General features: G+C 37.7%; 1 protein-coding gene across 2 annotated transcripts in view; it reads right to left on the bottom strand.

Moving 5' to 3' along the window:
- The window catches only part of LOC136858203 (RNA helicase aquarius), a 686,829-nt gene that overhangs the window by 555,127 nt on the left and 106,957 nt on the right, over nucleotides 1-24,745 (bottom strand). For both annotated transcript variants that reach the window (XM_067137584.2, XM_067137585.2), the window contains exon 6: nucleotides 15,390-15,568. In XM_067137584.2, coding sequence (XP_066993685.1) covers nucleotides 15,390-15,568 — 179 coding nt within the window. The remainder of the gene's footprint in view (nucleotides 1-15,389; nucleotides 15,569-24,745) is intronic.

Here is a 24,745-nt window from a genome sequence, read left to right as displayed (position 1 = left end):
GCAACAACAAATGCCCTGACACTGACGGGAAAGACAGAAGAATTAGCTGAATTCATGAAAGAAAAAGATATAGCCATACTTAGACTGTGTGAGACCAAGAAGAGGGGTACGGGAGAGATTCCTCTGAAAGAAGGATACAGGCTGTATTACAGCGGAGGACCTGAGGCAAAAAATGGAGTGGCTATCATACTAAGAAAAGAAATCCACGAATATGTGGAATTTACAAAATGAGTCAGTGATAGGATGATAGTGATGAGACTCCAGTTTGAAAATAGCATGAAATATCTATTTCAGTTGTATGCCCCACAAATGGGTTGCATAGATTAACATCTAGAGGACTTTTTAGAGGAAGTAGAGAGACAGATAGAAGATAAGGAAGTGCTATTGATGGGAGATCTAAATGCAAATCCAGAAGGTGAGTTGTTTGTAGATTTTTGTATGAGAAACCAAATGATTGTTGGAAACACCTGGTTTAGGAAGAAGAACAGTCAGAAGATGGTATCGTTGGGGAGACAAACAAAGATCATGATTGATTATATAATCATAGAGAAAGAACACCGGAAGAATGTTTCAGATGTTACAGCCATGCCTGATGAAGCCTTTGGCGGAGGTCATAGAGTTGTGATAGGAAAGTCGAAAGTGGGAAAGATTGAAAAACCCCATTAAGAAGAGAGAAAAGAATTAAAGTATGGAAGTTGTACGAGAGAAGCATACAAGAAGAATTTCAAAGAGAAATAATACCCTTGGTACCCAGGACAGAGATGGGGAATGGGGAATGTTGAAGATGAATGGAAAAAGATTTAAGGAAGCTTGGTTGGATGTGCAGAAAAGGTATGTGGTAGAACATTAGGAAATGTGAAAGGCAAAGAGACACACTGGTGGAAGGATAGGGTAAAGATTAAAGTGAAGGAAAAGAAAATGGCATGGAAAGCATGGAAAACATCTAAGCCTGAAGAAGGTACACTAGAGTCCCGTTAATCCGAAACTCCGGTTAATCTGAACTGAAATATTCAATTTTTTAAAAAATTCTCCTTACTGAAATGAAAGAACATATTATGGAATGAAGATTTACTTGCATTTTATTAGTCATATTTTACTAGAATAACTTAATGTAACATAATTACACATCATAAACCATCAATCACTGGTCGTTTATCTTCACAAAATCTGTTAGTTTCTTTTGCCATAGTGATTGGAACCTACTCGAGGATGCAGTGTTAAGTCAGCATCCCATAAACATCACATCAGAGGGCAAACCACTTTTTACACTAAAAATTTTTACTGAGGGAACGAACTGTTTTTCAAACCATTCCTTGAAAAGTTGTGCATCTATCCATGCCTTTCTTTGATTTCTGTAGTAAATTGGAAGAGTGTTCATGTTACAGTTTTTAAACTTTACAATGGCGAAAAATGAGAGTATCCTCCTATTCAATACATCATATATTCCGTCATTAGACGGAAAAAAAAAATTCTAACATGTTTCGGCTCGCTTGAGCCATCTTCAGTGAAAAAAATTAGGGGGGTTGGAATAATTTACATAAGTTGAAAAAATGCTAAAAAACATAATGAAAGAGCAAATGAAAAAACAAACCAAAGAGAGCCTAGACGGAAACAAAATTAGCACAAATATACAATATTTACATCAATATGCAGAGCAAAAAACAACTTATTGCGACAAAATTCAGTGAAACAGGTGTTAATTTAAAATAATAATTGAAACTAAAAACTGCATTAACCTAAGAAACAATGGAATGAGAAAACAAATGATGCAGATGGAAATGAATAATAGTAGCACATGGTGAGGTTGTGGACCTCATAGTTTACAAATTATTGGTTTAGTAAAAATGACAAAACAGTTTGAAATTGCTGTCAAAATCATCCTAGTAGAAACCCATTACATCAAGTCGGTCAGGAGGAGAGCAGGAGCAAACATTTTTGAGAAACCAAGCCTGAAATAACCTGCAGGCGAAAAGCCTGTGACAAGGAAAAAAAACACCAATGAAATTTAAGGCTTTAGAAATAGCAGCATTCTCAATATCTTCTCAATCTAGCGGTCCCTTTCTTCATTGTTGTTTCATAATGTTGCCTGGTGTCTTGCCTTATTATAAAGGGGTCGGAAGGGTCGCGTATAAAAATTGAGAAGCTGTGTTAGGTAGAAGACAGATGCATAGTAAACTGTAAGTAATCTGCATATTGATGTTAATATTGTATATTTGTGCTAATTTTGTTTCCGTCTAGGCTCTCTTTGGTTTGTTTTTTCATTTGCTCTTTCATTATGTTTTTTAGCATTTTTTCAACTTCTATTATGTAAATTATTCCAACCCCCTTAATTTTTTTCACTGAAGATGGTTCAAGCGAGCCGAAACATGTTTGAATTTGTTTGCTCCGTCTAATGACGGAATATATGATGTATTGAATAGGAGGATACTCTCATTTTTCGCCATTGTAAAGTGAAAACCGTCAATACGGAATGATTCTAATTTGTAATACAGTTTTTAAATGCGCTTGGTTTTGCTGATTTGCTGATAACCATTAGGGGAAATTTATTTGTTCCTGCAGCATTACTACATGCTAATACAGTAACACGTTCCTTACTCATCTTAAACCCAGGTGCACGAGACTCCTCTGCATACGCAAGGCTTTTACTGGGAAGGGCCTTGAAATTTAAACCTGTTTCATCGGTGTTATACACTTGTTGCGGTGAATAATTTCCTGATGCTACCAAGTCAAACTCCCTGATGTAATCTTCTGCAGCGGCACGATCACCTCATAACTGTTCACCCGTTATTGTTAACTGACATATCTCATGCCTTTTCTTCCAACTACTGAAGCATCCAGTACTGGCAGTGAATGAAACATCTCCATTCAATAATGTATTTAAATGATGCGCCTATTCTTGAACAAGAGGTCCACTTAACGGAGTAAGCAAGCAAAGTCACCACCGTACAGGCCATGAAAGCCCTTAGAGGAGTGGAAGGTGAAGGCTTCCACTATTGTTAACCTCGGCATGTGATGGGGTAGAGTGGTTAGCTCTACGCCCGGCCGCCTTTGCCCCCAGGAATTAACCTGGTACTCAATTTTGGTGTAGGCTGAGTGAACCTCAGGGCCATATGCACCTCTGGAAGTGGAAATCTTGTTTCTTAAATTTTATGACTTCCTGACGGGGATTCGAACCCACGTCCCTCCGGGCGAGCCGAGCACCCCTTTACCGCCTTGGCCAGGCAGCCCCTCTTAACGGAGTACATTTTTGCTTCTCCTGTGAAAACCATAAAAAGCGCTTCATCAAGTTTATCTAATTTGGACACTTTTTATGTTTGGCGGATTTTAAAGATGTCTGTTGACGATGCTGTACAAAACAGTTCCAGTCGGAAATCGTAGCTTTTCCAACACCAAATTCGACAGATAATTTTGATTCAAGTTTAAAAAACTTCATATTAAATCCGTATTGCAAACACTGACAGGCTTGTTCAATGAACTGTTCACCTCTTCTCGTAAACATTTTAAGGCACAGTGTTGGACATTGCGTGTTGTGCTACTCTTCAGGGACTTGCACCTTGTCACATATAAGTGACTGATCTTTGACTTCTTCTAGATCTTATGATTTAAAATCATGCAGTGCTAACCCCTATTGTCTTATATTGCTTCTTGAACTGCTTTTGTGAAAGACATATCCTTTAATTTTTTGTTTTCCTATGCATTGTTTTTGTATTTTTAATCGGCTGATGATGACCCAGATTCGTAGTCGAAACCAGTACCGCTTTTAACCAAATAAGAATGTAACACTACATTTCTTATTTACTTGTGTTGAATAGGTTGAATCACTTAATTTCTTGTTTCAATTTAATTGTGATACAGCTCAATACGGAACATTATGAAATTTTTATCTTTAAATCTCCATCTAGCGGCGAGGATAGGAATTGTTCCGGCTACCGAAACCTGTCGCACTCCTCTGGGGCAATGATTAATGACTTACAGGTGAAATAATATTGGAGTGTGTTGCTGGAATGAAAGATGACAGGGAAAACCGGAGTACCCGGAGAAAAACCTGTCCCACCTCCACTTGTCCAGCACAAATCTCACATGGACTGACTCGGATTTGAACCACGAAACCCAGCAGTGAGAGGCTGGTGTGCTGCCGCCTGAGCCACGGAGGCTTTAAAAGTAAGAAAGATATGAAGATAAATTTGGAATTCAAGAGGACAAATTGGGGCAAATATTCGTTTATAGGAAGGGGAGTTAGGAATTGGAATAATTTACCAAGGGAGATGTTCAATAAATTTCCAAATTCTTTACGATTATTTAAGAAAACCGCTGGGTTTTGTGGTTCAAATCCTAGTCAGTCTATGTGAAATTTGTGCTGGACAAAGCAGAGGTGGGACAATAGAGAATCTGCAATTTGGGCAACTGCCCTAAAAGCAGATCAGTGGTGATTGCTTGACTGATATGATCGTTTTAACAAATCTCGAGTAGGCTACATAATATTTGTACCTTTTTTCCAGAACCTACAGTAAAACACATTTTAATCCTAAGTTACTAGTTTCAAAAGTCTTTATTAATTAATGTTGGTACAAATGTTCGTTCCAGTTAAATAAAGCGCCTGCTTTCAACCAAGCTATACTGCTGATGTGTATCAGCATTGCTGTTAACATTCTTTGAAATAGAAATGTTTAAGAGTAAGGTTAGCATGTTTTTTGTATGGTGATGTGTTATACTAAATTAAAAACTGATGCATATCACCCCTTGGAATTTTTTTTTAAGTAAGAGCATTAATGGAAGAGCCTCTACAACACAAAGACAAATGCAAGCTCACAGCTACGCGGCCCTAACCGCACGGCTAACTCGCCCGGTATTTTCATTGTTCATCCATTCTCAATAATAACTTTAAAAAAAAGGTGTTTGATCCCTGATGGATGAAATATCTCCATGGCATCATTTTTTCTTTCTCCAGTGCTTATTAGGCTGTAGACATTTTCTCTGTATTTTCATTCTTTATCTTTCTATTATACCATTACAGTATCAGGGCCCTTCTTTAATCCATTCCATCCACTTTGCAGCATCTCTTACAAGTCTTTTCATCTCGCTTATTCCCTTCCCTGGTTTAATTCCAAGTCTTGCAGTAGTTTGCAATTATGTATGCCTGTTTGTTCTTCTTTCTAGTCTTACCTCATAGATTTGCTTTCCTTCTCTTTCACCATCTACATGTTAAGACCAAACCACACCAGCTGTCTCATACCAATCTACCTTGTAAGTGGGACAGATACTACTACTTCTCTTATGCTTTCATTCCTAATTTTATTCAGAGTCTTCCTCTAATATTCATTTCAGCAGCTGTTATCTTGCTCTGATGTTTTTTGTGTCCTGGTCAACTTTTGGGAGCCAAAACTGTTTTGAATATCTCATCTTTTCTTTTCTTTTCTTTTCTACTTCATTTTTTCCTAATATAGTGTTGCTTAATTGGTAGCAGACTCCACTTGCTTTCATGACTCTTTTCATTATTTCATCAATCTTTCCATTGTCTGTTAAAATCGTTCCCAGTTAATCGTGCATTCTGACTTGTTTCTAGTAGCCCACTTCTCCTTTGCATAATTATAATAATATTCATTCTGCAACCTACCTTTTACTTCTTCTCATCACCTTGCACTTCCCTACATTTATCTCCATTCCTTTACTTTCCAAAACTAATGTCCGTTCTACTAATGCCTCTTGAAGTCACTCCTCAGAATCTGCAATGATTACAACGTCATCTCCATATAGCAGATTTGTACTTGTATTCCTCGTAGATTCCAGTATCCTACCTTTGTTCTGCTTGCCCTTCTTTTGCAGATTTTCAGCATTTTGTCCATTACCAAGATTTATAGGCTGAGGCAATCTCCTTGTTTAACTCCTTCTACCATTCTGCAAGTTGATGACAATTTTCCTTCTATTCAGACAACCCCTTCTACTTCTTCTTCTCATGTCATATCTCATGTCTTGGTTCCATAACATAAGCTACCCCCAAGGTCAATAAATGCCAGAAACACTTGTCCTCTCTCCAACATCTTTTCACAGATTGTTCGTCATGAGTAGATCCAATCCTGAGTTTGCTCCCTGGTCTGAAGGCTTCTTGTTCTTCTTCCAGGTCCTTCTGTGTTACTTTTATATAATTCTTGTAAAGCACTTTATGACTATGCTAAAGGGGCAGATAGCTCTGTAGTTATTGCAGTCTTTTGAACTCTCTTTCTTGTGGATCAGCATGATTGTTCTTTTCCCAGTTGTGCTGGGGATTTCCTTTGTGTTCCATATTTCTTGGGATAACGATGTCGCAGAGGGGGGTGCTGCCTTACCAGCAAGCCTCAGATGTTCAGGGTTGTAGATAGGCATCTCAAAACCCAATTAGATATGATGGTTTACCCGCTAATACTTGATGGTTGATTGCAGTAGTTTCCCACTAGGTGATGGGTTCACCAGATCCCTGCGCCATTGTATTGTTTCCTTGATGCACAAAGAAGGAACACACTGACCACTAATCAGAAGCTTTCTGCAGGTCTCTTCTGTGAGAGGCATTTTCTTTGGTGGTGTGTACATTATTAGCATTTTCTCCCATTCATAGACTGCTTTTGTAGATTTTGAGGGCACTAGAGGGCCGGAACTTTGTCCTACGTGAGTTCTTTTATGCATCAGTATATCTTCTTGCACGAGGCTGATGTACAGGGTCTCTCTTATAAACCCAGACTGAGCGCACGGTGTTTGTACTCTGTGCTACAGCAGCTGCTTCAGCCCAACTTACGTCATGTGCGACCGCTCTGCTTTAAGCGTGTATACTATCTTATATGAAATCTTTCCTTGTAAAAGATGCAGGAAGTGTCATCCTTCATACTGAGGGACTTCATAAAAAACACCATTAGGATTTTCTGCACCCAGTAGTGAGAGTTATGACTGTTCACACGACCATTTAGATGAATCTAGACCTCATCCGAAAAGAACATAGGCTGTGAGTCGAATAAATGATCATTCAATGATGCAAGATACCATTCACAATATCTCACTCTTGTGGCTGGATCAGCAGGTTTAAAACAATGGGGCCAAGTAAACCTGTACGGTTTGATGTGTAACAGCTTTGTAGCTTTGTGTGCAGAAGAAACCAAAACCCCTACATGTTATACTAATTTTGTGAGTGATTTATTTGTTGACCATTTAAGATTTGCACCAATGTCATCTAGCTTTTCCTCTATTAAAACTGTTCATGTGTGTAAGTGTTCCCTTGTATTTGATTTAATATTGCGTATCGAAAGATACCTGTCATGTTTCCATGTTCTGATGTGAATTCACCACCACTGCGTCATTTTACTATTTCCTTATTCATATTATTAAGTGTCTACATTATTTACAACTATTTCTTTACTCATATTGAGTGTCAGTGTTACTATTTCGTTATTCACATTTTATGTCAACTTTTTTTATTATTATTATTATTATTATTATTATTATTATTATTATATTTATTATTTTATTTATTTGTGTACGCGCTCTCCAAATCAACCGCTACAGGTTCGAACCCCACCGTCGGCAGCCCTGAGGATGGTTTTCCGTGGATTCCCATTTTCGCACCAAGCAAATGCTGGGTCTGTACCTGAATTAAGGCCACGGCCACTTCCTTCCCACTCCTAGATATTTCCTATCCCATCGTCGCCACAAGACCTATCTGTGTCTGTGCAACGTAAAGCCAATTGTAAAAAAGAAATCTTTTCTCCTTTAGCAGGTTAGCAAACTTGATTTGCTAACACGGCGGGGCCACACAGTTTGGTCTGCCACTGCTAAGCAGAGTCCTGGAGGGGCGTGCCATTCCAGCTGATGAGTCCAAATGGCACGTCTGGACGAAACTCTGCATTATGCACATGGCCTAACCACCCAAAAGCTGGTTCTATTCCTGTGATTATAAGATCTGCGGCCGTGAAAGCCTTTTTTGATGTCTTAAGTTATTGAAACTATTTCCATACAGCTGGCAAATTCAGATTACCGTATTTACTCCTCCCCTCACCTCCTCACTTTTACAGCGAAAAAAAAAAAATTGGGGGGGGGGGGAGGGGTGCAATATGCGATAACCTCAAATTTTGTGCAGTGAACACATGGCTTCCAGGCTATAAAGTGCTATAAATTATACATGTAAACATTCTATATTATTCTTTAACAAACTTATGAATGTATTTGAGTTATACTGGCTATTTTCATTGGAAAGCAGTATTTCTAAATGTAAAAAGACAATAAATGGTGAACACAACTTTCAGGCCTACATATAAAGTAAACATAGTCAGTTTTGTTACTCAAATCACCTCATTCGTTTCATCTCATTAATTCCTCTGATGAGGTTGACGTCAGGAAGGGCATATGGTCATAGAAACTCGCCAGGATGATTCGTCTCACTTCATACTCGACTCTGTAGAGAACATGCAATATTGATACAAAAGAACTTAATGACCAGTAATTTGTCTCTGTCAGTTGAGTAGTAGACCTATCACACAGTAAACCTGAGTAAACCGGATCACTGCTTTCATTTGAATTATCGCCTTGTGCCGCCAACTTCCCTGCTACCAGCATGTCGTCATTCCAAATGACACTGCCATCCCGTCAGCCATGCACTGCCATCAAGAGCATTCGAGGTCCCGCCTTTTTGAAACTTTTAAAATTGTATTCACTCCCGGCTATAGAGTCTAAACAGTGAGAATCTATTCCCAAATGGTTTTTGGAGATTGTCTCTGACATTCCCAGTTGGTGTATGTGTAGCAGAAGCCATCCCTTCCAAATAAAGCTGTGCTGTAAGAAAGCGTGCCAAACCACCAGCTGATAACCAGCTTATGTCACGAGTTGTACTTCCGAATGTAATGCATAGTGACTGGAAGCATTCTCTGGATAACTGCAGCTGTTGAAAGCCAGATCCTTATTTTAAAGTATATTTCATGCTTGTTCTCTACATTTATCACATCAGAATTTACCTAAAACAGCTGTAAATGAGATAAGAGAGACCGCATTGTTTAGGTTAGGTATGCTATCACGTGCCCGGATAATGTCAGAAGTTCTACGACAGAAATAATAAAAATATATAACAGGGAAGTTTGTCGCATTTATGGATATCTACAGGTGTGGTGGTAGTGCATTTTATTATCATAATTAGGACCCGGATTTTTAGGTTCTTAAAAACCACTTTTTCGTATTTTAATAGCTCAAAATATTTTAGTTTTTATCTTCCTGAAGTAGTTTTTAATAATTTCAATCATTACTAAAGTTATACTATACATTCAAACTTTTTTGTACTTTATTGTAACCTTCACACCTCTAGTACAAAACTAGACCACTTATTTCAAAATACAGTATTCTCTAAATATGGGACAGAATGGCTTAATGAATGCATTTCAAACACATCATACCAACTGAAATTAAAAATAAGAAAGAATAATTATACACAAATACAATAAATGGTTCATGTAGGTTAAATTTTTGTCACTTCCAATGCATCAAGAAACAAACATTTTCAGAACACACTTCCAATGCATCAAGAAACAAACATTTTCAGAACACAGTTTTCACTTTCACTGTACAACTAAATACATTTCCAGATTTTACAGAGTGAAAGTTTTTCTATTATCTCTCAAAATATTCTTATAGCAGGAAAATGTAGGCTCCACACAACAAGAAGTCATTGGAGCAAGCTTCATTGAAGCAACAGCTCTCGGTCCCCATGGTACCTCGCCAGTAACTTCTTCTCCCTGAAGTATTGCAGACATATTCTTCATCATTGAAAATCCAGAGTTCTGCTGTAGAATTTTGGTTAGCTTGAGTGAATTGCCTGCACCCACTGGTCCTGCTATTTTCTTCTTCGAAATGGAGTCCACAACTTCTATTGCATCTTTTAATGGCAACGATGCCAACTCAACACACTCAATAGCTGCAGGAAGATCAGCAGGAAGTGTGCCCTAATGAAGGCAAGTGAAACAGCGTTCTTGCTCATGAGAGCTGTTTTAGCCTTCGCTATGCAGAGTTCCTCATCGACATCAAAAGAATTTATAACGTTTTTAATGTCTTCAAAGTGATTGGTATAGTATACGGCCATGTCCCCCCCACAAGTGATGATGGGTTTGGGAGGAAGAGGAGTTTGAGGCAACATTTCCTTGAATGTGAGAATGTTGCTAGGAGCTTTAAACACCTCTTTCACAGAAGAAACAATACTGTTTACTCCTGAAAAATTATTTCTAACCTCTTCAGCCAATCTGTGTAAGTCAAGGGCTATGCAAGTTACATGCAAAATGTCAGAGTAGAAACTCTTCAATACTTCAACAGCTTTGGTCATATATGCCACATTGTCACTCAAAAGAGGCAAAAACTTGTCATCCTGTTTTTCTCTTGGCCAAAGAATGCGAAGAGCATCTTGGACAGTCCATCTATGGTGTTATGGTTAGATTTTTCCAGCTTCTTGCACAGTATAATATGAGATTTACCAGGTTCTGTGGCATCTAATTTAAAACCACAATGTTTGCGATATAACGACCACAACTATCTGTGGTCTCGTCCACTGATAGCCAGATGTAACGATCACCTATATCACCTCTTATGTCTTCAATAGTTTTCTCGTACAGCTTTTCAAAATAACTGTTTCTCAACGTGTGTCGTCTGGTATGTTACAGCAACTGATCTCCTACTGCTTTAACACAGGATTGTGTAGTGCATTCCACGGCACGTTAGCTGAAACCAGTGCTTCACATGAACGGATATTAAAATTATCCACCATTGAAGTGCCAGAAAAACTGGAAATTAGTGGCTGGTGCGATGGAAAATTGCTCCATTTTTAATGGCACTGTTGCTGATATGTCCAGTAGATTCCTTGTTCTGCACAAAAAATTTTGGACACATGCTACCTGGCAAAATGTGTAAATAAAATAATTATAGTTTATTGTAGAAACAAGGTACGTACCATTCACTCAAATTTTTATTTTGTGTGACTCCCTAGTACTCTTACTCATCCGAGGTTTGCTTTGCAGCATTCGTCTTATGAGCCTTCAACCATAATATTTATGTTAACTCTTCCTCTTGTGGTCCTTAGTTGGCTGAAACAAAACGTCATTTAAACTGTTTCCTTTGAGCTTTAATGTTGATCCAGTATTCCTTCATTCATAGATGGTTTTGCTCCTTTCGCTCTTTCGTCCATGCTTTTCCAGTTTTCAACTTCGGCTTTGGTTGGAAACTCTGATGTTCTTGGAGATTTTCTTAGTAGGTCACGCTCCTGGATATCTTCAAATGAGATCCCAATCTCCTGCAGATCTTTCTGTACTTCACTGAACCATGATTCCTTTGCCTTTTTCTCTTGGAGGAAAGTGAAAATGTGGTTGTATAACCATGTTGACTTCATTCGGGCCATGTGACGATAAAAACGAATCCTCCTTTTCTGCATCACCTAGGTTATTTTATCCACATGCGAGTACAACTCCTGGTTGTGCCGTCTCCTAAACTCGCCATTGTCTTTGACTGGACCAAAGATTTTTGTCGCAATCTTCCTTTCCTTAGCCTCTAATTTCTCCATCATGCCTTTTTGTTCATGGCGAGACATTCCACTGCATATAGAGCCTCTGGCCGGATGAAAGTGCAATAGTGTTTGATTTTTGCATTCAGAGATATAGATCTTTTGTTACAGACATTTTTAGTCAGATGTTTAAGCCATTTCAATTTTATTCATGCGTGATGCAAAGGCTTCTTTTTGGGACATGTTAGGTTCTATCCATTCACCAAGATACCTACATTTTTCAACCCGCTTTACTTTTCCGTGAGTCCCTTCTAGCTCACTTGGTGCCAATTTGATGTTTGTAATGAATTTAATTTTCTCAAAGAAGATTTGGAGCCCCACCTTTGCAGCTTGTATTTGAAGCTTGTTGATTTGCTTCATGGCCACATCCAACAAATCAGCGAAAACTGCAATAGTCTGATAATGCTAGACAGTCAATTGAAAGGTTCTTGTTCTTGTGGCCTAGTCTGACTCCACTTTCGACTCCTTCATAACTCATTTCTCTGCGCCATTCATGGATCACTTTCTCAAGAACGCAGTTGAACAACAGAGATGAGAGACCATCTCCCTGCCAAACTCCTGTCCGTATTTCAAAGGAATCTGATGTCTCTCCTCTGAACTTCACTTTTGAGATGGTGTTGGTGAGAGTCTGTTAGATGATCGCTCTTGTTTTACTGTCCAAGCCAAATTCCTTTAAGATCTGAATTAAGGTAGTTCTGTCAATTGAATCATAGGCCTTCTTAAAGTCGATGAACGTTACTACGAAAGGCTTGCTCCTTAGTTTGCTTTTCATTAAAGTAATGGGGATATTTTTAAATAGAGGTATGTTAAATAATTCCTTACCTGCATTTGGCAGACTTGACAAAATATAATTTTGCCATCTGTAGTGAAGCCCGGATTGTTACAAATCCACTGGCGAAACAACCAACTTCGAGATGACTTGCCTTTAGCCACCGCTACTTCTGAGATGCGCAAACTTCTTAAACTGCCTTCAATAATTGATTTATAGGGATATTTAATTGTAGTGTGTCGCACAATAATGTGTAGACTAAAGAGCTAAACAATGAACAGCGCAGTAGCTGGCGGTAGTCAACAATACACAATGAGAGATGCACTGAAGCTGGCAAGTCAGGCGGGCTTGTACCTGCTAGATACAGGTCAGTAAACGCCAGGGGCCTCTTGATTTGTGCTGTACCCTGGTTGAATAGTATCATATCACGTTGTTTTGCTCGCACAAGTTATACTTACAAACCACTTCCAGTTCCAAACCATGAAGTCATTTCAAAAAGTCGTGCATAAATTTAATTTTTAAAAAATCATTCTTTTATTAATATTTGGTACTTCTATTTCAAAATAACGTTCTATTGTCTTGAACAGCCCATTTAGTCTTTTTAGGTTTTAACGTCTTATTTAGCCATTTTTAGGTTTTATAAAATTTGACTAATTTACTCCAATAGTAATGAAATGGATAAGCAAGTTAAAATACTGCAGTTAGCTAGCAAGGAAAAAATAGTTTAAAACCGAAAAATCCAGGCCCAAATCATAATATTTAATTTTGTACGATCGTTGTCTCCCTTTTTTAACTAACACATAGTATGTTTTGTTTAACATCTCCAAAAATCATTAAAAATAAGTGGGAACATCAAATCAATATTATTATTTGTTAGGTACACTGGCGAGTAAAATAATCGTTATGACTGGATTGTTTTTAACACATTTTAAACCTACTTCTCCCCCCCAAAATACCTATATTGACCCGAGTTGTAAAATATTAAACGATAACTTTGTTAATGATCTTGCCTGCTATATTAACACACTGAAGATGGCCATATTGGAATGTGGTACCCTCCAGAAATCTCAGGGATTTTAATGGTTTTTGAAATTTTTTCAATGCTATGGTAGACCAAGATTATAACAACTTTTGGAATATTTAGATAGATCACGCTATCTTCTACAGAAAAATTGTTTTAATTATCATAATAGTGCAGCAATTTTTAAATATAAATTTATGAAGATAATAAGTTTTACAAACGAAAAAATCTGACGCAGCTATGGATGCCAGTTCGGTTAATATTTCAAAATCCGTCCAACATTGTGGACACATCTACTGAAACACACTAATACAGATTCTAACCTAATTGGTCAGTTGGCACCAGTATCCTTGTTTATAACCAGTAATTTGCTTCCCCACTGTTCGTTGTTTGACGACGGAGTTGCATCGAGTTGCTGCAGGTTGTCATCTGTATATGGGAAACACCCACATTCTTAGGAAACTGTATACAACAGTCTTGCAGAATCCACTCCAGTAAGTGGTATAAAACGACATTACACTTCACGCCAATCTGAAATTAGTTCATTATCTACATTTACTTGCCTCAAGCACCAACATCATCATGTTTACTTAGTGTGTAATTGTTATCCTCATCCTCATTTTCAGAACTCGTGTCTTCCATAAGAACATGTATTATGTATTTGTTGTCGAAATTTTGTACACTTGAATTAGGCATGCTGAATATTCACAAGAATTACACAAACAAGCCTGCCTTTCAAACACACACTCTTCCTATCCGCATGTACCGTATGTACTTTCCCGTCCATTTCACAGCTGAGAGTAAACGACGACGCAGCCCCAGGTTATGTAGGAACGTGGCTGTGTTATCAATGCCTTGAAAGAAGAGCTCCCGACTTATATTGATAACAAGTACCTTTTATGCCTATAGAAGCATTCAACTTTATTCTAGTGGTCACAGCTCGCTGAAACGGCAGCTACTATTTTTAGCGACACTGAAAACGTGCCCGTAGATTCTCCGAGCTCCGTTAACAGCAATGAAACAGCGCACCCGTAGTTTCTACAGGCGGCATCTCCAATGTGTTAATAGCAACAACCGTGAATATTTCTTAACTAAAGTAAACTAGTTTCCTCATCCCAAGGTGATGCAGCTCTTTAGACACGCCCCCAGTGGAGGAGAGTTGCATCTACCATTTTTACCGCATATCAACTTTCCTGCCATTCCTAAGTTTCTGGCAGTACGGTACTGGGAATCGAGCTCGGGCTCCCGAGAATGGCAGCTAATTGTGCTAACCAGTAGGCTGGCAGACATTCTTAACTACAAAACACAGACATATAGCATGACTGATGCATGCTTGCAATGCGCGGGTCGGTCATGAAACTATTCACCTATTAGTGCGACGTTATGCGAGCTGCAGTAGGCCTAGCTACGGAGGCAGACAATTCTTAACTACAAAACAGAGATGTGCCACAAGACTTCGACGCGTGTTTTCATTGTGTGGGTCGTACGGACGAAACTATTCACAAATTTGTGTGATATAATCAGGGCTGCAGTACGGCTTATACCCACTTCGAAGCAGAATCTTTATTCTTCTCTAATTACGTTGGGGGGGGGGGGGCTCTTGAACGCAAGATTTATTTTTTTCATTTTTTTTGTCTCGAAAAGCCAGGGAAGAGGTATAATAGACGAGAGAGTCTAACACATGAGTAAATACGGTACATTTTGAGTTTGGGAGTTCTCATGCATTCTGCATACTTTATTTTGCAAATTCAAAACAATCTGTAAACCAGACAAAACACATAAATATCTAGACATCAACACATGCGTAGAAAATGTCCACATCAACCATAAGGGATACAGTCATAACACTCTAGAAAAACATGATAGAAGGAATGCACAAAAAACATGTATGCAATTTTAAAACTAGGTTGTTTCTATAAATTGATCTCCCAACACATCACAGTCTTCCTTCAAAACATCCAAAAATATTCCCACACAGCAGAAGCTGGATGAGGGAAATGGAATATGATGAGAGGAAGTAGACTGCTCTGATAACTGTGGTAGAGTCCTACCTGTGTAAAGAGGTTGCCTTCTTCACGCTGGGACAAGTTTGATAGATGACAGCGGACTACAAGATGACAGTCATCTAATACAGTGTTGAAAAATCGCCGAGTTGGTAGTAAAGCTTCAAGGTCAATCACTAACTCCAAGAAACGCTCACAGTAATGAATCACATCACTTTCCACTTCCTCTGAAACAGAAAATTCAATATACTGTATAAGTGCATTTACAAATCCAGTACGCCACACCCACTAATTTATTTACTGTCTTATATGGCGTGGCTCAGGCTATGAAGCCTGCTGTTAAGCCAAATCATCTTATAAGTGCTATGTTGTACAAACTACAGAGTCTTAAGGTTCCTATATGATGTTAAAATTAAATAACAGCTATAAATTAATTGTAAATTTTGGCAGTTATTATAAAGAAACATTACATTACATACTAATTTCTTAGGTCTATGTACCATTTACAACAACTCCTTTTAAATACATTTCTATTACAGTTGCTTCTAATTACAGCCGGAAGAGAATTCTGGGAGTGTATAATTGCAGATATGAATGAATTGCTGTAACTTGTGGAATCAATGGGAAGAGACTTCTGACCTTGTAGGAATACTGTTTGGGAATGACAAATATGGAAGGTCCATACTCAAATAACTTTGTGTACCTGTACAAAGGATGTTGTGGGCCAGCAAGACAGAGTGAAGGTTTATAGACATGATACATGCTTTTGGGCTTATGCCATGTCGGGAACATAAGGTGAAAAATAAGGTCTGTAAGTACGGGCCGTGAAACCATCAGTGGCAACAGAGCGAAGGTTTCTTCCCTCTGCTAAATATAACCATGATAGCTGTTCAAGACAGGGTGATGCATGGCATAACTTGGGCATAATTAGTATAAAATGGATGCATATATTATAAGCCTGCTGAAGTGCAGTGCTAAGTGTGCTGTTTATGTGGTTATATATTATATCAGCATAATTGAAGATGGGCAGAATTAAGCTCTGAACAAGTAACTTCCTCATACTTAGTGAAAGGAAATCTCATTAACTTTTAAAGGAAGAAAACTTGTTGGCAAAATTTTGTGGTGTGCTCTGTTTAATTTAAGTGCTTATCAAAAACGAGGTTAAGGTTTTTTAAAATTTCATTTATTTTTATTGGTGTTGCATGGAATAGTATTGAAGAAACCTTACCACCGTTCAGTTACGTACGATTACTTTTGGATCCTATTACGGCTGCTTGCAATTTCAATGGATTGACTTTACGAAAATTATTTTGTCCGGTCTCTTACAGTCTAGGATAGAGAAAGTGTGTCTGCAAACGAATAAGGGTAGAAAATCCCCAAGACAAGGAAATTAGACAGAAGTACATGGATATAATTAGTAAGAAGTTCCGAATAGTGGACAGCAGATTCAGGATACTGAAAGAGAATGGGCGGCATATAGGGAAGCTATAGTAGCCACAGCAAGGGAAAGCCTAAGAACTACTGTGGGTAAAGATGGGAAAAAGCGAACATATTGGTGGAAAGATGAAGTGAGAGCAGCTTGTAAATGTAAAAAGAAGGCTTATCAGAAATGGCTCCAAACAAGGGCTGATGCAGACAGGGAATTGTACATGGATGAAAGAAACAGAGCAAAACAAATAGTTGGTGAATCCAAAAAGAAGTCTTGGGAAGATTTTGGTAATAACCTGGAAAGGCTAGGTCAAGCAGCAGGGAAACCTTTCTGGACAATAATAAAAAATCTCAGGAAGGGAGGAAAAAGGAAATGAACAGTGTTTTGGGTGATTCAGGTGAACTCATAATAGATCTCAGGAAATCATGGGACGGGTGGAGGGAATATTTTGAAAATCTTCTCAATGTAAAAGAAAATCTTCATGGTGGTGTCGCGAACAACGAAGCTCATGGGGAGGAGGAAAATTATGGTGAAATTACGCTTGAGGAAGTGGAAAGGATGGTAAATAAACTCCATTGTCATAAAGCAGTAGAAATAGATGAAATTAGACCTGAAATGGTGAAATATAGTGGGAAGGCAGGGTTGAAATGGCTCCACAGAGTAGTAAGATTAGCATGGAGTGTTGATAAGGTACCTTCAGATTGGACAAAAGCAGTAATTGCACCTATCTATAAGCTAGGGAACATGAAAGACTGCAACAACTATTGAGGTATCTCATTGATTAGTATACCAGGCAAAGTATTGTGCCCTTGAAAACTGGTAAATAGTTTGTTTGAAAAGAATATTTTAATATCACGGTGGACTAGTGCATTAATTTGTCAGCCAGGACGGAGATTTCAACATTCCCGTATCTCCGCGAGGCGAGCTGCCTAAACGGGTTTTTTCCGACAAGCGAGCAGTGTGTTCTTGGGTTTTTTTTGCCGTGTCCTCGACAGCCAGCTGAGTACCACGTCACTGAGGGATTATCGCAGCTAGCCTGATCAATACTCTCAAGGACACTGTGTGTTAAAATGTTTCACCAATAGAATTAGAAGGTTCACCGGATCACAAGATTTCGACCAATCACGTATGACTTGAAGACACACCTACGTCTCAAGATTATTAAATACTTCTGCTTCTGGGGAAATTTTTTCACTCCCTGACTTCTTTTAGAGACGTTCTGCTTTCTTCAGCCATCTGCTACAGAACGACAATATTTCTGCTTCTGAGGAAATTTTATTTCTCAAACTTTAGAAATCCTACAGTTCAGATTTAATTTTATCCTACGAAATAAAGAAGAAATAGTGAAGTTAGGTATTTTTATCCAACCTAACTCGTCGTGTGTGTGTTTTGAACCATAATTAAGACTGATTCATTAGTTTCAGCTATTCTCAACGGAAGACGGAAGACGGAAGACTACAAGGAGTCCGAAAATTTTCCAAGATGAAATTTCAACAGTATAAAGGAGTCAACTGCTGTTCCATGTCTATCTTCACTGCAGCCATGAATTATTAGACATGTGAGGCATTCTTCAGCCGAGGGGAGGACTGCATTCGATGATGAGTGACTGATCCTATTTCCTTGATCATCCGCCAAAGTCCCGAGGCCATGTTCACATGAGTACAAAATTTCTAATGTATTTCTGTCACTCTTTGTAATGTTGTTGTAATCGTAGTCCTTGTTTATTCATTTGCAATAACTTCTACTAGTTTCTGTAGTTAGAAATTTCATTCTTCTTTCCTTGGTGTTTGGTAAATTTGTGATGAAGTGTGAGAGTGTATTTGGGATCTATTAATTAGTTTAATTCGAGTGAATGTCTTCGAGACGTGTCGTAACTGTCCCGAATTAGTACAGGAGTGTACTAAAAATTATTTGACCCTTTCGATAAAAATTATTGAATTTATTAAGTTAAATAAAAAAACAAATTTATTTTGAGTCAAGTGGGACAGAATATTGACGTATTCCATTATTTTAGGATTTTTCCTGGATGATTTTACGATCTTTTATAGATTCGGAATATGTTAGAGTCATCTATGATTTATTAAGCTTGAGCCTACGATGACGTGATCGCGTGTATAATAATAATAATAATAATAATAATAATAATAATAATAATAATAATAATAATAATAATAATAATAAATTAATTATTTGCGTATGGACCCTGTTGGATCACGCATTACATTTATAAGAGTTTTTGTAATCGAACTTTCTGTGCTTCCTTTTCCAACCCTGTTGGTTCTAGGATCTCACCGAGATATTTAAAGTATGGAACTCGTTTGATGTGTCCATATTTTGTTTGCAATTCCTGAATGTCGAATTTAGTGCAAATAAACTTGGTCTTCTCGAATGAGATTTTAAGTCCAGTTTTCTCAGCGCATTCCTTGAGGATTTCAATCTGTTTGATCGCTGAAATTTCACTGTCTGTTAGTATCGCTAGGTCGTCTGCGAAAGCTAAACAACTGACCTTAATGTCATCGTTCTTTCGGCCAAGTTGAATGGGTTTCCGGTGCTTCTGAACTTTTAATTCCTTCTCCCATTCCCGAATGACTTTGTCTAGAACAAGATTGAAAAGCAGTGGTGACAATCCGTCACTTCGGTCTAAAAGATAAATTAAGGTCATGAGTATAATTATTATTTGAGCTTGTAAGACGTTAATGTGTGCTCAAATTTGAGTAAATGTAGGCCTGGAATATGGTTGTGTCTGAAATGATCACTTATTTGCACTTACTGTGTTGTTGGATTCTTTAGACATGGAAATGGATCTGATGATACGTGTTTATTTTGTAAGTCCATTATTTGAGTCAATTTTGGAAGAAAATATGTCTCTGAACATGGTTTCTTCATGCGGAGCACATATTAATTGCCAAATATAAAATATTAGGAGAATGATAATAATAACGGCGTGACTCATAGACCGTATACGCGAATGTTTATTTATCTTGTGCTGTAGGCAAATTTGTGAAATAATTCTTGTGATGAATTCTATCTCTAACTTTTCCTGGAACATCGTTGTGGATTTTATTTCATCGTGGAAGTGATAATCCTGATACCATCACCTCTCAAACGATTGCAATGGTAGTCATTAGCTGATACCGTCATCTGGAAATTTTTTCCAACTTGGACTAAATATTAAAATAAAATTCAAGGGTTAGATTTCGCTTAAAATATTTATTAATGTTACCGTGTACCTAAGTATGAATGTGAGATGGATGATTTGATGATATTTTGTGACCATGATTTTTCATAGTGATTACTTGACATGATATCTTGTACGCTGTGCGCGTAATTTTCTTCGATTCTATGTCATTTTGAGACGTGTATATTTGACTCGATATTGAATCTTTAAGCTTTTTTTTGGAAAAATAAGATAGATTAGGATCTGTTACTTCAGATAAAAATGAACAGGCAAGAGCCACATCCATGGATTGAACTCACTATGTGTAAATAAATAACCTTACGTATCGTAAAAATTTGAGAGTATAAAAGGAAAGTCGTGCACGACACTGCGTTGATTACATAAAATCAGCTTCATGGTCCGTATCGCACTTCAATAGATTCACAATTAAGTATTTATTTATTTTCCACCTAGTCGATACAATGATTGCTTAAGGCAATTTTTAATGGTCAAAAGTGGTACATGTTTCGTATATTATCAACATCTTCAGCCACATAACACTGTTTAGATGAAAAATATATAAAATTGACAAAGAAATGCTTTAGAGGAAGTGTCCTTAAAATTAACATAAGATTGACAAGATTAAAACAAACAAATAACTCAAGAGAAAATATATAAATTATTTCTACAATAGAAAGCAGTCATCAAGGAAACACTTGTACAATATTCCATAGAGAAATTGTCCTAATAAATATTCTTTTCTTAATAATTCATGAAAAAAGATCAATTTATAAATTAAGAATTATACAATTTATAAGTAATTATCGAAATGAAGAAATCCTGATATCACAGTGCGGCTCTTATTATTAATGTAGATGAAAATATAACTAATTCCTGGTTGTCAAATCTTATTAAGCCTGCTTTCCTTTGGAACAGTAACTCCTGTCATTCTTTCACAGTTTTGCGCCGGGTGTAATAATGATGATGCGTTCTTCCTTGCTGTTGCACCTGAGGAGGTGGAGGAGCGGGGGATATAGGTGTGTCAAGAACTTCCTTGCTGTCACCTATAGCTTCAACTGAGGAGGAATAAGTTGTAGGGCTATCTGTAGGTGGAGAAATTCCAATTCTTTTTTCTTGATCCTTCTCAAGCATTTTCAAATATACTAGAATTTGATAATATAATGGATTCTTATATTCTACAGCCTCATTAAGGTTATCATTTTTCTTTACAAGTTGGTCTAGATGAATGTACAGGTCTTCATATGTGTTCATTAAGCTGCCCTTTTTTAACTTTTTTATGATGGTCAGGTCTTGTTCTATGTTGGTAAATTTATGACCTGTGGCAGTCATGTGTGATCCCGTTGCTGAGAATCTTCTATGTTTTTCAGCATTCACATGTTCCAAATATCTAACTTTAAAATTGCGGCCAGATTGTCCTATGTATGTATTCTTACATTCAAAGCATGTGAGTTTATATATACCGGAATCAAAAAATTTATCTTTTTCCAAGAGATTTATTGTATCATGGTTGAAAATACTATGTTTCATGTTGTTATTGGTGGAAAATGCAATTTTGAAATTTTTTCTCTTAAATAAATTTGTTATTACATGAATTTTTGGATTATTATATGTGAACTTGATATATTTTTCAGTTTTACTAGGTTCGACTGCTAATTTAGATTGTTGCTTCTCCGAAAATTTATTAATTATTTTATCAATCATGTTATTGTTGAAACCATTCAAGAGGGCTTGTTGTCGGATAAACAACAGTTCTTTATTCCTTTCAGATTTGGATAAAGGAATACTAAACGCTCTGTTAAAGTAACTATAATATGCTGATCTTTTCTGTGCCTCAGGGTGTAACGAGTTGTTCTTGATAGTGGTCAGTGTGAAAGAGAGAGAGGGTACCGAGGGAAAAGACATACACCATATTGGGGGACTATGGGATCAATGGCAGATTATTAAAATCAATCAAAGGCATTTATGTTGGCAATTGGGCTGCAGTGAAAATTGATGGTAGAATGCATTCTTGGTTCAGGGTACTTACAGGGGTTAGACAAGGCTGTAATCTTTCACCTTTGCTGTTTGTACCTTACATGGATCATCTGCTGAAAGGTATGAAGTGGCAGGGAGGGATTCAGTTAGGTGGAAATGTAGTAAGCAGTCTGGCCTATGCTGACAACTTGGGCTTAATGGCAGATTGTGCCGAAAGCCTGCAGTCTAATATCTTTGAAATTGAAAATAGGTGCAATGAGTGTGGTATGAAAATTAGCCTTTCGAAGACTAAATTGATGTGAGTAGGTAAGAAATTCAACAGAACTGAATGTCAGATTGGTGATACAAAACTGGAACAGGTAGGAGATAATTTCAAGTATTTAGGATGTGTTCTCCCAGGATGGTAATATAGTAAGTGAGACTGAATCAAGGTGCAGTAAAGCTAAAGCAGTGAGCTCGCAGTTGCGATCAACAGTATTCTGTAAGAAGGAAGTCAGCTCCCGGATGAAACTATCTTTACATCGGTCTGTTTTCAGACCAACTTTGCTTTACGGAAGCGAAAGCTGGGTGGACTTGGATATCTTATTCATAAGTTAGAAGTAACAGACATGAAAGTAGCAAGAATGATTGCTGGTACAAACAGGTGGGAACAATGGCAGGAGGGTACTTGGAATGAGGAGATAAAGGTTAAGTTAGAAATGAACTTGATGAAGCTGTACGCATAAACCAGCTTCAGTTGTGGGGTCATGTGAGGCGAATGTAGGAGAATGGGTTACCTAGGAGAATAACGGACTCTGTTATGGAAGGTAAGAGAAGTAGAGGGATAACCAAGATGACTATGGTTAGACTCGGTTTCTAACAATTTAAAGATAAGAGGCATAGAACTAAATGAGGCCACAGCAGTAGTTGCAAATAGAGTATTGGGGCAACATTAAGTAAATTCACAGAGGCTTGCAGACTGAATGCTGAAAGGCATAACGGTCTATAATGATCACTATGAACAAACACAAAATTCTAACCGTGGCACTTCAAGAAATTAAGAACAGCGATCAAGACCCTATGGAAATACAAGGACACTGACTTTATAAAGGAATGAATCCCAGGAAAACAAGTTATGAAAAATTGCCTGCAATTTGGTAATAAATTTCAAATAAATCTCAAAATAATTGACTCAATAATAGAATTTAAATCTCAATCTCCTAGACTTGCAACCTTAACTCTGAAAACTGCACGCAAGACCTACACAATTATTAATGCACAAGCTCCCACCAATCAAAAAAAGACAAAGGGACAGAAAAATTCTGGGATCTCCTGGATCAAACATTAATCAATCTCTTCATCAAACATTAAAATTCACCTTGGCAATTTCAATGCATTACTGGGACAAGAATGAAGATACTGAGATATCAATGGAAAATGGCCAGCACATAAATCAGGGCCTCTCAAGCGCCCAAAATCTCACGCGTGCAAATTGAGGCGCAAGAGCTCCATGCACTGTGCATCAGTCCCGCTCGGCTCGGCTAGGACCAACGCTTCGTCTCTGGGCTACTTGGCTAAGCTCGGCTCAGATTTGGAGTGCTACGGAGCAAGTGAGGAAGAGGGAGACAGGGGGAGCGAGGGAGACAAGCGTGGGGAAAGAGAGAGACAGTGCTATTGCTCCAAATCGAGGAGTGGGGGTCTGCACTCTGGTCAACCAAGCAAAGTCGCCTTTTGCACCGTGCACAGTGCAACAGTGCATGCACCAGGCGTATGCACCCTGAGAGGCCCTGACATAAATGAACAAACACAAATGGTCAAAGATTGAGTCAAATTTGCAGAAAGCTCAAACTTTTCTCAAAATCAACATGCTTTAAAATGAAACCCCACAAATTCAAAATCTAGCCTTCAGAAAAGGCAAATGGCAGCTAGACCATGTCTGCATGGATACATTTTACCATTAAGAAATCCACAATGTCAAAGTACAAGGGGGGTAGACTCAGGATCAGACCACTATATTGTGAAGATCAAAATGAAAATTAATCCGAATAGTAAAGATGAAACCTCCAAATAAAAAATGGAAGAAAATTTGACCCAGCTATATTAATGAAAACTTGGAGTCCTACAAGGAAACAGGGAAAGGATCTATCAACACCAAATCACTAGAGGAAGTCACCACCAAATTAAAATCGATAGCAGAAGAGTTAGCTCCAATGAATCCCAGGAGGAAACACAAATGATGGAATGAAGCATGCAACCAGGCAATAGAGAGAAGACACCAAGCTTGAATAAGCCATCAAAGCCAAAAGTCAGAAGTATCAAATTTAGAACTTAAAAAAAAAAAAAAAAAAGTAAACAAAGAAAGTCAACCCACAAACACAACATGAACATCAGATAAATAAAATGTTAACATCTTAAAAGCACCCTAGAAAGGATAGAAGATAATTTCAAGGGAAAAACAATCAAGAGATTATTACAAACCTTTAGGCAGATATTATAAAAAAATATGTACCCTCAACATTAATGCTGAGAGATAAATCAGGAAAGTTAGACCATAGTAAATAAGAAAATGCAGAGAACCTCGCACACACATTCAACAGACTTGAAAAAATTGCAATGAATCGATAGAAATATTTCAAATAAACACCAACACATCCATTTTAACCACCCCTGATCTAATAGTTCCTCCAAACATCAACGAAGTAGAACTCTCAATTAAAGAACTAAAAAATGGCAAGGCATGTGGCGAAGACCTAGTCTTAACAGAAATATGCAAAATGCCAGGAAACTTGCAGTCATGAATCTCCATCAACATCTAGTAAAAATGTGATCACAGAGAAAATTCCA

This window comes from Anabrus simplex, chromosome 1, assembly GCF_040414725.1.
Source record: "Anabrus simplex isolate iqAnaSimp1 chromosome 1, ASM4041472v1, whole genome shotgun sequence".
Lineage (NCBI taxonomy): Eukaryota > Metazoa > Arthropoda > Insecta > Orthoptera > Tettigoniidae > Anabrus > Anabrus simplex.
Note: the sequence above shows the minus strand (reverse complement) of the source record. Positions and strands in the feature narration are given on the sequence as shown.